This window comes from Branchiostoma floridae, unplaced genomic scaffold (genome assembly GCF_000003815.2).
Source record: "Branchiostoma floridae strain S238N-H82 unplaced genomic scaffold, Bfl_VNyyK Sc7u5tJ_1439, whole genome shotgun sequence".
NCBI lineage: Eukaryota > Metazoa > Chordata > Leptocardii > Amphioxiformes > Branchiostomatidae > Branchiostoma > Branchiostoma floridae.
In genome coordinates, this window is record NW_023365716.1 from 395,574 (window position 1) to 409,896 (window position 14,323).

A 14,323-nucleotide genomic window follows, 5' to 3' on the forward strand; every position below is an offset into this window, starting at 1 on the left:
GTTGAAAAAAAATCAAAGTAAAATGTAACTTCAAGAAGGTTCTGGAGTTTACAATGTCTGAAGGCGTGTCCCCTACGTGAGTTTGCACCCGTCAGACAGGGTTTGACGTCATTACAGTCAGGTGGGTATCGGGGAGCGATCTTGGCTGTCAGCTCGCGAGTGGATCTATGGCAGTTTGTGACACATTCTATGGCAGTTTGTGTTTTTAAAATAACTGTACAAGCTGATTCTACGGACATCCTAAAACACTTTTGTTAAGTGTGACACTTTTTGTTGTTTCTTTATAAAACTCCAAACCACTGACAATGACAAAGTGAAAGATGTCTGGACGGCACTTCAATATCATCGTGTGTGGCGTAAGTGGTAGAGCGTTCGGCTCGGACTCAGAGTCTAGTAGTGCCGAGTTTGATACAAGCCGTACTCCAGACATTGTACCCTTGGGAAAGGCACTTGATACGACATTCCTTACTTCACCCAGGTGTACAAATAGTTAGCTAGCTACACCCAGGTGTAGCTAGCTGCTTAAAACTCCCACTAATTACCTCCATGAAATGTCATGGAGTTTATATTTTCAGTAGCGTTTGTCTGTCTGTCTCTGTGTGTGTAAACAAGATAACTCAAGAACGGCTGGGTGGATTGGTTTCATACCCGGTGTGTTGGTGGGGTGTGGTAAAAGCTGGAAATTATTAGATTTTGGGTCCCTAGCGGCTTCCCTTGGTACCGCAGCGCAACTTCTGGCTTTGCTATCTCGTGTTCTGAGCAAGCTATGGTCACGATTTTTGAGTATTATCTTGTGCTCAGGAATAAGTGACATAAGTTTCGGCCCCCTAGTGGCTAGTTTTGGGATAGCAGGGACATTTTTGTCAAAAACTTCTGAAGACGATAACTCAAGAAGGGAATAACGGATTTTTTAAAATGATTTTTGGTATGTAGGTACCTTAGACAATGTTGCAAAAAAATTAAATACTAATTATGCAAAATATGAGCACATTTGCATAATTAATGAGAATATTCTATCACAGCAGTTTTTTCTATGTATCTCTTGTCCCGGACGTGATATGGTCTTGGCATTTGGGTGGTAGATAGCTTTCAGTGTCATGGCAAAGTTGGGCAAGTTTCAGCCCCCTAACATTTAATTGGAACTGCAGGGGCGTTTTTGTCAAGACATTCCGAAGAGGATAACTGCAGAAAGGATTGATGGATTGGCATCATATTAGGCATGCGGGTACCTTAGGCAAAGATGTTCATAATGATAGACATGTTATACAAATGATTTAATTTGCATAATTATTGAGAAAATTGTATAATTCCATTGTTTTCAATAACTTTACTTCAATAATTGTAGCACATGTTAATTATGATAGGTGGAATATAAGCATGTACCAAATATGGTAATGAGGAACTTATTTGTATAATTGATGTAAAATTTGCAAAACCACTTTATGATTAATGATGGGAATTTTATACATGTGTACGTTAGTCAATGATGAACAACACCATGCATAAATCATGTTAATGTATGTAATTGCATGGAATTTACAAAAGCTCTAAATATTTCATGGAGGTATGAATTCGCCGAACTCTAGTTCACAAGTGAATCATGAGCCGCACGAACAGGACGTTGCCTAGCAGAGCTCCCGTAGCGCTGTACACGCCATGTGCAAGCCGGTGACATCTTAAACTTCGGGGAACAATCAATCAATCAATCAAAGAATTTTAGTAGCGTAGCAGATTAACGTTTTAGGAAACGTATCTTGCCGGCATCAAAGGACAGAGTAGTTTCCTATGGTTATAGTGTCACTAATCTAGAAGGTACGTTGCTTTGCCGCCTTCGTGTTATGGAATGTTCTTTGGTGGGCGAGTGTTTCTCAGAAAAGTTCTGTTGTCTGACTCTTTCGTTCCATTATTTGTTTATTTGTTTGCTCACCCTTCCTAGGGTGTGCAGTTTGTTCTCCAAGAGCTTATTCGCGGGTCTTCAAATGTTTTCCGAAGCTCGTTTCATTTTTGTGTGTAATTTGCATTTGAATGTGGATCGCACGTGTTCGGGTGCGCAGGTGAGATTGATTCAACTCAGTATCATTTGACTTCGGAGTTAGGTATTCAGACACGGCTGCATCACTGCTAGGCCTGTTGTATTCCTTGTAATCCCGCCAAAGGAGCCTAATGGAGCAGAACAACACTTGGCTTGTCACCGCAGGCCTGGAGGAGCACCTGACATTCTTCTCCTGACGACAGTAGTGGTTTAATGTATTACTGACTCCGCTGTGGGTGAGTTACGACATTTTTTGGAAATTTTGGTGTGTTGTCAAGGTGGCTTAATGTCATGCATACGTAGAGAAGTTTGTACGAAAAGGCACAGAGGTGAGGGAGAAAATCTAAAGGAGTAGGGAAAGGAATGGAGAACAATAAGGATTTGAAAAAGGGAATGGAGAAGAATAAGGATTGAGAAAAGAAAAAGGAGAAGAATAAGGATTGGGAGATAATTAAATGAAGGGACAGGCAGGAACTTAATTTAAGGGAATAATGGTACTCTCGGGAGAAGCAGGTGCCGAGGTCTTCTCACCCCAGTCCTTAATCCGCCACCGAGGCAACGCGAGTGAGAATATATTATGGAGTCACCCAAGGAGCTGAGTAGGACCTTCTCAAGTTTCTGTCATGATTGTACCTGTGACCGCGACGCCTTTCAGGTAAAGGTGACCCCTGACGCGCTCAGAGTTGTTTGTTACTACTGAAATTAAAGAACCTACAAAAGGGCTCCTAAATGTACAAAATAAATGGATGGATGGATGGATGGATGGATGGATGGATGGATGGATTGATGCTAGGGATGAATGACCAAAATAGATAAATGTCGTTGTGGTTAGGGTTGTTGGTTCAGCCCTTGGTCGTACTGAGCTTGAATACGTGGCTGGACTTGATGTTGTGCCCTTGAGAAAGGCACTTAAGTATAAGATGGACTTGTCCAAGAGTACAGTGTGTAACAGGAGTCCCACCCACTGGATTTGATCACACCACTGGAGAACACAACTACACCATGTAAGTATCAAAGCGCGTATCACATAAGCGACAAATTAACCTGACGATGATGATTTACAGTCAGTTTGTATACTCTCCAAGCAGAGGTTGGAGGGAAAAATCGTGACCTTTTTCTTCTTTTATCAATTTTTTTTCGACCGGTCTTCCCACCAACCTGTGCTGGGGAACGGAGCCGCTCAAAGCCTATTAACAGCTAATCGCTACCCTATCAAACTCCACTTCCACGTATAGCGACTTCACTTGGCGTGTAGGTGTGAATTACGCCCTCCCGACCATGGAAGCCAAATTCCCGATTTCTTGGTTGCGACATGGTCCGGTTGGTGGGAAGGCCGGTCAAAAAGATTGATGAAAAAAAGGTCATGATTTTCCCAACAACCTCTACCTGGAGAGGAGGTATAACTATAAGATACGACTGTGAAAGACACGACACGGCAGCGAGCCGGTAAAAATCAGAACTAACGTTACCAAGCTCCCTCACCTCTGCTTGGAGAATATCAAACATGTACAAGTGACCATCCCTACATAAGGGTCACCTGGCCATTGTGACCACATTTTTGTGTTCATGTATCAAGACTGGCCAAGAGTCAATCATAGTAACCACCTGTTTTCTATATATATACCATATACAAATGTAGTATAGTTCGGCCGAGTGGTCTTGTTGGGCAGGTTTGACTGTAGATTTGCTTTATAGAATTGTATCATATAGGTCGGATGAGCGGTCTTCTTAGACAGGTTTGACTGTAGATTTGCTTGTGACAGAATTGAGGAGTCCCCTCTTGCGTGTTCGGACCAGGTAGTCTCTTATAGAAATTAGAGTTATGCGACCTCCTACCTCCATGAAATATTGAGTGTTTTTTGTAGATTTTATGTTTGTTGATGATCACTTGTATTTTCTTATTAATTGATTTTCCAGCACAGACATTATGTAACACGTACCGGGTAAAACCGCAACTGTACTGCTTTGTTGTAATATAAGATACAAGAAATACAATAATGCAATACAAGAAATACAAACGCATCTTCAACACAAGCAATAAGACACAAAATGTCCATCAACCAATACCTACATGTCGGTTAGGGGGGCAAGTTGATGCCAGATATATAATAAACCAAGTACATACCAACACAACATTAGCGTAACGCCGCGCGGAGCACGAAACATCCAACAGCACAAACGAAGTATAACACACCAGGTCTCCGAAGGCACAAGTAAATAAATACAAAGTTAATTATCATATTCAAAATTGTCCGGGGTACCGCAAACAGTTGCACTACCATGCCAACTGATGCAGAAAGAAAAGACATCTGTTCAAGGCTAACACTGGTGAAAAAATAACCTCACTATCTGCCGGGATACCGGATACTGCTCTAAGGAGTCAACTGTTACAGATACCTTAACAGTTGCCATACGACGTCGACATTTTATATAAGGAATTACCAAACACATCAAGATAGTAGATATTTAATAAAACCAAGTACATACCAACACAACTTCAGCGCAACGCAAGGCGGAGCACGAAACATTTTAACAGCACAAACGAAATATAACACCACATGTCCCCAAACGCACAAGTACATAAATACAATTAATTATCATATTCAAAATTGTCCGCCAAACAGTTGCTCTGCGATGCCAACTGTTCCAGAAAGAAAAGACATCTGTTCAAGGCTATCAGTGGGGAAACAAATAATAACCTCACTATCTGCTTCGAGATAAGCTGATTAACAAACAGTGAATGATGCCTGTTCCAAAATATCGCAGATATAGGGGTGATTTCTGATATTATTACATCGATTATGACAACAGATACGGCGAAAAGAAAGGGACGTGCATTATTTCACTACTGACTACAGGCGACGTGCCAAACCTCATACACATGTGGCAAACGGCACATAGATATATAGGTGCGAACACTCAACACACAAACGGTTGAACAAAATTGTTATAACAAGATCCTAATTAATTATGCAATCAAGTCCAATTTGCATAACATATATGTCAATAACCATTCATGATGTACATCTTTGTCTAGGCTACCTGTATGCTAAAAGTGATGCCAATCTGTCTTTCCTTTCTGCAGTTAGCCTCTTTGGAATGTCTTGACAAAACGCCCCTAAAGATCTGATATTACATGTTAGGGAGCTGAAACTTGCTCCACTCTGTCATGACGCTGAATGCTATTTACCACCCAGAAGTCATGACCATTTCATGTCCGGGACAAGAGATATATTGAAAAAAACTGTTATGATAAATTAGTCTCATTAATTATGCAAAGGTACTCCTATTTTGCATGATTGTTATTTTATTTTATATAACATTGTCTAAGAAACCTACATACCAAAATCATGAAAATTCGTTGTTCCCTTCTTTAGTTATCCACTTCATAACTTTTTGACAAAAATGCCCCGGCTATCCAAAAACTAGTCGCTAGGGGGCCCAAACGTATGTCATTTATTCCTGACCACAAAAGCTATCTAATACTCAAAATTCGTGACCATAACTTCTTCAGAGCACAATATAGCAAAACCGGAAGTTGCGCTGCAGTAACAACGAAAGTTGCTAGGAGGCCGAAAATCTAATCAATTCCGGCTTTTATCACACCCCACCAACACACCAAGTATGAAACCAATCCATTTAGCCGTTCTTGAGTTATCTTGTACACGGCCAGACAGACGCTACTTTAAAAATATAACCTCCATGACATTTCATGGAGGTAACAATTATAACTAAAAGCCTTCTTCAGTCAATAATCTCTATAGTCAAATCCTGACATTAGCCCTACAACAACACTTTATTTATTTGTTTATTTATTTATCTATTCAACCAGGGTGATACAATTCTAATTTATGTATTTTTGATGGCTACTTACATGTCTAAACAGTTAGATAGGTATCCTCCTGTCTTGTAAAAAGTACCAAATAGCTGCGACGTACCTGTAGCTATAGTATAGTCGTAGGGATCAAGGGTAAGTCACTGAAGTCCTTTAAGCCATAGGGATATCGTTCACTGCCGAATGTCCAGTGAGAACAGGCGTCACAACTCCGTCTTTCCTTGTACCCAACTAAATCCAGGTCTGCTGACGTCACCTGTGGAAAGTCCCGACCAAAATGGCAGCGGAATGTCCCTACTGATCGAACTGGGAAGTTACCATGGGTAGGGCAGGACAAACTTTACATCTTATAAGTGTTTAAGTCCCACAACAACTACCCAAAATGTACATTTACTGTGTCTTGCAAGAGGCAGGTACTGTAAAATAAGCAGGTTTAGGAGAGAGAAAACCGTAGTCGAACAAACCGTCGTCTCACCTGGTGAGGACGTGTCACCACCAGGTAGCAAAATGGCGCCTGGCCTTATATAGAGATATACGCATGGCCTTATGTCTCACAAGGGATAAAGAGGATTAAGTTAGTTAAGTAAGCAATGAGCTGGAAAGAGCCTTCTCAAGTTCCCGCCATGACAGTGCAGCCTCTTAGCTCCGTGTTACCCTGACGCTCTCAGACTTGTTTGTGTCATGAAATTGCAGATCCTAAGGAAGATGAATGAAAGAATGAATGAATAAGTGAGTGAGTGAGTTAATGAATGAATAAATGAATAAATGAATGAATGAATGAATGAATGAACGGACGAATGGATTAATGAATGAATGAATGAATAGGACCTGTGCCCTTGGAAATGGCACTTGACACGCATTTTTCCCTCGAGTCATTGAGTACTAGCTTCTCTCCCCCGACAGTACCGAATGTAGAACCTTAGGTTTGTGTGGTTATATTGATCAATGTCACATACCACAAACGTGTTTTTGTTCTCGTGATGATGACGTCACACGCTGGAAACTAAGGCGCGTACTTTCCCTGCAGGTAATGGAGCTATTTCTGATCACATTTTCTCAAAGTGTTGCCATTTCCCCAATAGTTTGGGTAACAATCATTCAATGTGTAACATCATGATATTTACTATAGTCTGTTAGTTTAACAGTCTTAACATTGTATTGACACATAAGAAGTTATTAATTAGTTATAAATGTTTCACATTAAAGAATATAATATAATATTTAAGTAGTTCAAGTAATGAATCCGGTGAACCCAGGGCAACGCACTGAGGAAGTACTCCCTATTGTGACTATCCCACCAGCTGGAGGGCTGAATTAACCCCCATAAATACATAAACTAATAAAACCCCCAGACTGTCTACATGCTGGAAACAAAGGCAGGGACAGATTAGCATAAAATACTGGTCAAAAACTCAAATATTTTTCTCTACTGGTTTTCAAAGAAACACTATTAAACCCTACAGAATGATCCAGATGGTCCTGATATTCAACAACAACTTTCAAATTTTGGGAAACCAACCTTGTACTCAAATTGAAACTTTCAACTCAGTTCTGTCAACTTTGTATCAAAGTGTCTTTTTTAAAATCAGAATTCTTAGGGCCTGATGTTACCATCATGGTGATGAAGAGCGGCCCATAGCGATAACTGTAGCAGCATCTCTTCTCCCTAAGTCAGAAACATCAAGCTTAGGCAAGCTTGACTTAACTGACTCAATAGGCGAAGCAGGGGTTACGAGGATGCTCGGGAAATTCCCTACCCCATTTTGGCCGGATTGGTTTGATCCGCTCACATCGCACATGTGGCAGGTTCTTATTTATTGTATCTACAGTAAATGTTCGCAACTTGAAAATGTCATTATAACTGCTTAGGTTTCACATTTGTCTATAAGTATGTCTGATAATGTGTCACCTATTTGGAAGTCTACCAACAGGGAGCTGGAGTCAATGACTTAGTCATGGCATGCCTGGCGATATGCTTGAGTTACCTGAGTGTGTGTTTACCTGTCACCTAGGTGTTTGCCTGTCACCTGTGTGTTTAACTGTCTAAGCTAAGTAACAACGACTGCCTTCAGGCTTGTTTTAATCCGTTGCATAGCAAGGGAACGTGCAGTATTTATCGAGGGGGGTTGGTACACTGACGGTTCTGATGAAAGCAAGGGAACGTGCGGTATTCATCGAGGGAGGGTTGGTACATGGAGGGTCTGGTAAGAAATACCATAGCCATCCTCCCGTCTCAGAAAAAAAACATAACTGGCATTACGTGACATTGTTTGTTTGTTTGTTTGTTTATTTCGATCTCCAATTAGAGTTACAATTATTATCATAACTCTATTCTTCCTGGAGTCGTCCATCAACATTGAGCAGGAACATTGATGAAATTTCATTTTGTTATACGTATTTCCATAACAGCAAGAGTTGGGTGGTTCTTGACAAGTTCACGATTAATGCCATATATTGATTACTTATGATAATGCTGATGATGATGCTTGATTATCCTCTTCACTACAGCAAATCATGTGTTTGCCTCTTACGTGTAAATACTACGACAACTATTTCGTATCATATTTACAATATAGGTAACCGGGTATGGCATGTATTGTGCAGTGCACAGCCATTCTGTCCGTGACTACAGTGTTGTAACCACCACCAAGATTCACAAGTCAAAACTTCCAAAAGATCCACCTTAAATTTACATTTACAGTTATTTTATTGAAATTGGAACAAAGCAATACAGAGGGCATCTCAATAAGCAATACTGATGTTGGCTGTCATCGAACATGCGTAAATTATACAGTAGAACATTTACTTGGAATAAAGCAGTAGTACATAAAATAACAATTATCAAAATGTGAATAAGTAAGTATATGCGGAGGCTGTAACAAATCCCCACTCCGGTGGTCGCTCCCAGAGGTTACCCGAGGACAAAGCTAATGACAAACTTGAACCCCAGCCAAAAACAGCCCGTACCTCTCTCCCGAAAATGACGTTTACTTCCGTTTGAAACAACAACAACCCTTCAGAGGTCAACGTTCTGTCTGACCGACTCCTCCACTACGCTGCCAGCGCGTCGAGTGTACGGTTTGTTTACGGACTCTTTACGTTCGATCCAACGGTAACCATCGTTAGTTAGTAGGTGAGCGGTATGTGTATGTAATAAGATTATGTATTGCTAATAACTGTTGGCTACGAAAACTTGCGATGAAAATGGGATACACACCAGATGCGTGTGCTGATACCAGTGATAGGGGCCGGAGTGGGGATTTCGTACTTCATTCCTTCATGCAGCCTCCGCCTATTCTACGAGCAGAGGTTGGGTCTGGACTGTTGTGGCCGGGATTCTCATTCTCCAAACTGAGGGAGGGGGTTATGGTAGAAGCGGCATGTCGGAATTAGTACGGCTACTAGTACTACCCCCGACACAACATCTGCTTGAAGAATCGCCTCCACTATGGTACAGATCTATCTAATAATCTCGGCTGGCATTTATGACTCAGCGTCGGATTTCCAAGAAGCGCAGATGGAGGAATGATTAGATCTTTGGCTTTTTAAATACCTCCTTAAAACTCTGTGTGAGTGTGTGTGCGTGTGTACATGTGTGTATGTGTGTGTGCATGTGCGTGTCTGTGTGTGTCCCTATTTCCGAATATGTTTAATTGTATTGGTTTTCATGACATCGGTATGTGAATAGGGTTTGGGAAGGCGGCCGGCCGCGGGTCAAGGTCGATTAAAGGCCCAGGCGTGTGACCTTGTTTTTGAACTGTGTTATTTATAGGCACGTAAATACTACACTGCTGGATCGGGGGTGTTTAGGTCAGGTTCAATCTCACATCAGGTCTAGCTTTATGATACGTTTGGATACGTTTAATGATGAACATGAGGGAGGGGAGGTTCATTAACATATGAAAATTAATTCCACGGCAAGTAAGTTGCAAAAACCTGATAACATCAGCACGCACGATTTAAGAAAGCAAGAGCGCATGGTCTGATATATATATATATATATATATATATATATATATATATATATATATATATATAAAGAGAGAGAGAGAGAGAGAGAGAGAGAGAGAGAGAGAGAGAGAGAGAGAGAGATTAGATAGATAGATACAAAACCAGAGCTTCTATATTTTTTTGCCAATAGACTTGTAATTTCTTTGTTTGTTTTTCTTTGTTTAGAGTTTAGAAGACATGGCGTATAGCAACAGAGCCAACCGCTGACTGAGCAGCGATCTCACCACCCTATTGTTTTGCTAGTGACGTGTAATTTGTTTGTTTGTTTGTTTGTTTACAGTGCAGAGGACGTGACGTACGAACCCAAGGCTAAAACACAAGTGACACTTGAGCCGTCCTCGGACTAATATGTAGTACTCTGTCCGGCCTATTGTATTGCGATTGACTTGTAATTTGTTTGTTTTTTTGTTAGTTTAGAGTGCAGAAGACATGGCGTACGAACCGAAGGCTGTCCGCGGACTGGGCTGGGCTATGGTGGCACTGGGCTCCCTCAGCGTCACGCTAGGGATCGCTGTAATTTGTTTGTTTGTTTGTTTGTTTGTTTAGTGTGCAGAAGACATGGCGTACGAACCCAAGGCTGTCCGCGGACTGGGCTGGGCTATGGTGGTCCTGGGGTCACTCAGCGTGACGCTAGGGGTCGCTGCAGACATCAACTTCTCCGCTAGGGGCGTGGGAGCTGTGGGACACTTCATCAGCGCACCTATCTGGAGCGGGCTGCTGGTTGGTTCCGCTCTTAACCTTTGAACTTTAACCTAACCTTTAACCTAAGACCTCTACCTTTCAACTGTATCACCAAAACATGCAGAAGTGACAAACACGTAGAGGTGAGATTCTTGGGAGATTCCGGCAATGCTCTGGCCCAGAGGTAGGCTTGGCACCCCCTAACCTTTAACCTTTAACGCTGAACCTTGACCTTTAAACTTTATCCCCCGAGAACATTCAACAGTGAAAACATTGGGACATTTCATAAATGCCCTTGTCTGGAGGAGACGGCTGATAGGTCCCAAGCCTTTACTTAAGTGCCTACCCTACCTATCCTTTAACATATGAACTTTAACTTTGACCTATAGCGGTCACCTTTTCAAGTGCTTACACTACCTATCCTTCAACATTTGAACTTAAACTTTGAACTATAGCGGTCAACTTTTTAAGTGCTTATACTAGTATCCTTCAACATTTGAACTTTAGCTCTGACCTATAGGCGGTCACCTTTCAAGAATTGAAATAAACTTTATTTTCACCAGTTTACATGGATCTCTGTCGACTGTTGATGTCTTTACAGGTCCTTACGACAGGCATTCTGGGTGTTAACAGCGCAAAGAAACCAACAAATAAGTGCCTGGTGAGTCACATCATTTCTTGCCTGTGACTGTGTGACAATGTGTTTGTAGAAGTGTGTGCGTGTGCGTGTGTGTGAGAGTAATTGTGTCTGTGTTTGTAGCTGTGTGTGTATTTGTATGTGTGTGTGTGTGTGTGTGTGTGTTTGTGTGTGTGTGTGAGGCGGGGGGATTAACGCATTTTCTTAAAATTTGCTTTTTTTACGATATATTTGGAACAGTGAAAAAAAATACAATATAGTCAGAGACAGTTAACGTCTTGTTTTCTGACTGATTTTCCCTCCACCCGTCCACAGATCGTAGCCTCCATGGTTGTGGGTATATTCGTGATCCTGACGTGTGTGTGCTGCATCGCCATAGCGGCAATCGCAATCGTGTGGAACCACTACGTGTACGCCTGCCGTCAACACGACTGGCGAGCCTACTACATTGCACAACAAGACTATAAGAACAACCCGTCCCAATACGAAGAACCAGACTTGTCGTAAGTAAAAAAACAGTGGCTTGTTATGAGCCCATTCACAGTTTAAATGGCAAATGCGCAGTGTGATGCATTGTGGATTAATGTGTCAAAGGTGAATGTCCTTGTAAACAGTTCTTGCTTACTACGCCGCCCAGGAGCGTCAAAAGAACAACCCGTCCACATACCTGAACCAGATATGTGGTAAGTAATAACGTGACTTCGAAATTCCAATAAAAACGCTTACAGACACGTACAAAAACAGCTGATTTTGTACCACTGTAACAGCGACATCTGAGGATGATGATTTGCAGTCACGTAAACCTAGGGCAAATACGGATTATCTTTCTGGCTGTGTACGTAGAACGTTGTTTTCCCGAATAGGTTGAAAATGTCTTTTCACGGTCGAAACTTTCTCCCCAGGAACTTCAAGGCCTACGACTGCAGCGCGTCCGCCATCGGCCTTCACGCCACGAACATCGTCCTGGCCGTGATTGAGATCATCCTCGGGTTCGCGGTGTCCATCATGAGCTGCGTCGGGCTCTGCACTATGCGACGCGATGCGGGACAGGTGGGTACTGCAGACCATTGCCATTGTTACCTAACGTTCCGCCCTTTTGATAAAAAGGAATATGTTTAAGACACTGCATTAACTGTGGAACCTCACAGAGAATTGAAAGTGGCTAGTCGATGGTCCTAGAGACTACGGTAGGCACTAAAAGTCACAAAACATCTCACACACTAAATTTTCGGCCTTACTCAGTTTGAATGTCCCACAAGGTTACTCACACGTGGCCGCAGTTACAAAATTGTAGGTGCATTGAAGGTGTGTTTTTTATTTCGTGGTTTCAACCTCAGAATATGTTGTTGATGTGTACGCTATAATGATTTTTATGATGCACGTGAACGAGGTTTGTATCTGAATCAACATAGCCGACATGACCGTCCTTTGAACAGCGTAACACACGAGCTTCTGTATCTGTATCTGTATAGCAGGTATAACACAAGAGCCTCTGTATCTATACATATGTCTGTTTAGCCAGCTTCTCAGACCTTCGGCGCGGCAGCAGCTGGTTATATTCCACTGCAGCTGAACCAACTGTTTGTGTTTTTGTGTAATTGTTCTGTAGACAGTGATTTACGCTGCAGGCCCGGTACCGGACGGAACGCAGGGAAACATTGTGATCATGCAGGGAAACCCGGGTTTGTACCAAGCGTTGTTATTTGTGTCTTCATGTATTTTGCTTGTGGCGTTGAAAGATAAGCAACCGGCAGCCAGAAAGCTCCAGTATGGGAAATTTGGCGACTTGAGTATGAAGTAGACTCGAACCTAAAGAGCGGAATCTACATTCCGATTGTAATACTTTTACCTGTTCCCATTGGATACAATAGTGTCGATTTTAGACTCGTTATATTAAACTGTTTAGCAAATGTGTCATACATATTATCCGTTTTCGTTACTATAAAACAGTGTTTGATTCGATTCCGTGTCGTCACATTAAATTTCTCTAAATCCAGATAATCCAATACCCAACAATCTTCATCGAGATAATCCAACTGTCGTTAATTCAACCGTCAACAACTAAAAGTTGATCGTTTTCCTCCCTTGCCACAACAGGTGTCCAGGGTAGCCAACCGAAGGTGTCCGTGGCCCAGAATCCGGCCCAGGTGCCACCTGCCTACCAGGTGGATTCAGGTGCAGCGCCAGGTGTGCAGGAAGAGAAGAAGGGCCCGATACCTGCTGATTTCGTGTGAAAAAGAGAACAACACAAAATGGCGTCCACCTGGTCTACATGACGTCATAAAGTACCAGGATCCAGAAATATGGCGGCGCCCTGGCCTATTACATGAGGGTTTTTATATTGATTTTAAACGCGTCAAGACGTCGTTATAAAGGATTGATACAACGCCGGGAACTGATTGGATTCGGTGATCAGAAGAACTCACATTGCTGATAAGGAAGCTACTTTTTAGGCAACTACAACTGTAATGAACTGATATTACCGTCATTGAAATATTACAAAGGAAAGATTGGAGTAGGACACGTTGTACTTGTTGCTTCAAAGAGATAAATGACTCCTAATTGGACAAAGAGTCCCGACGACAATAAAAAAATAGGGATGCAGAGTTTTGATAAGTATAATGTTTATTTGTAAAGTTCCTATATCAAACTCATAACAAAGCTGATGTAGTGCGTATGATAATTATAAATCACGTATATCTTATGTATCCAGTATGAAATATGTATCCAGCTGGAAGTATGTATCGAGGAACTATTTACAGTTAATTTCTGACCACCACCTCTAATAAGTGCTTTGGACCTAAACTCCATACACATAGTTGTATAGTGGTATAGTTGAATACAAGATTGCTCATAAAGAAACGTAATCATGGCTGCGTGCATTCTATCAATGTATTGAAAATAACATACAAAATTGATAAAAAAGCTCATAATGCGCACATTAACATTTTAACAATAAGCCAGAGTGCGTACGCGTATAAGTAATAATCTGATCTGCCGATTGTCTAGTAAAATTGAAAATACCTTTTGTATGCACTACTCACCAAATGTTCTTATAAAATGCATATACACAGGTATATAGAGATACTGGGTTATCTAAGATTCTGTAGTCAGTTTCAGAGTCATG

The 14,323-nt window shown here is 41.6% G+C and overlaps 4 protein-coding genes across 4 annotated transcripts in view; 2 read left to right on the top strand and 2 right to left on the bottom strand.

Annotated features, from left to right (window-relative positions):
- LOC118407668 (tropomyosin-1-like) overlaps positions 1-14,323 on the top strand; it is a 1,169,601-nt gene that overhangs the window by 394,481 nt on the left and 760,797 nt on the right. The gene's annotated exons all lie outside the window — the stretch shown is intronic.
- LOC118407610 (zinc finger protein 25-like) overlaps positions 1-14,323 on the bottom strand; it is an 865,280-nt gene that overhangs the window by 362,831 nt on the left and 488,126 nt on the right. The gene's annotated exons all lie outside the window — the stretch shown is intronic.
- The window catches only part of LOC118407627 (zinc finger protein 525-like), a 976,997-nt gene that overhangs the window by 353,898 nt on the left and 608,776 nt on the right, over positions 1-14,323 (bottom strand). The window lies entirely within an intron of this gene.
- Positions 10,307-13,430, top strand: LOC118407686. Its single transcript, XM_035808203.1, has 6 exons — positions 10,307-10,598; positions 11,161-11,220; positions 11,512-11,699; positions 12,099-12,246; positions 12,806-12,986; positions 13,294-13,430. The coding sequence occupies exons 1-6, from the start codon at positions 10,437-10,439 to the stop codon at positions 13,428-13,430; spliced, it is 876 nt and encodes a 291-aa protein (XP_035664096.1). The 5' UTR covers positions 10,307-10,436.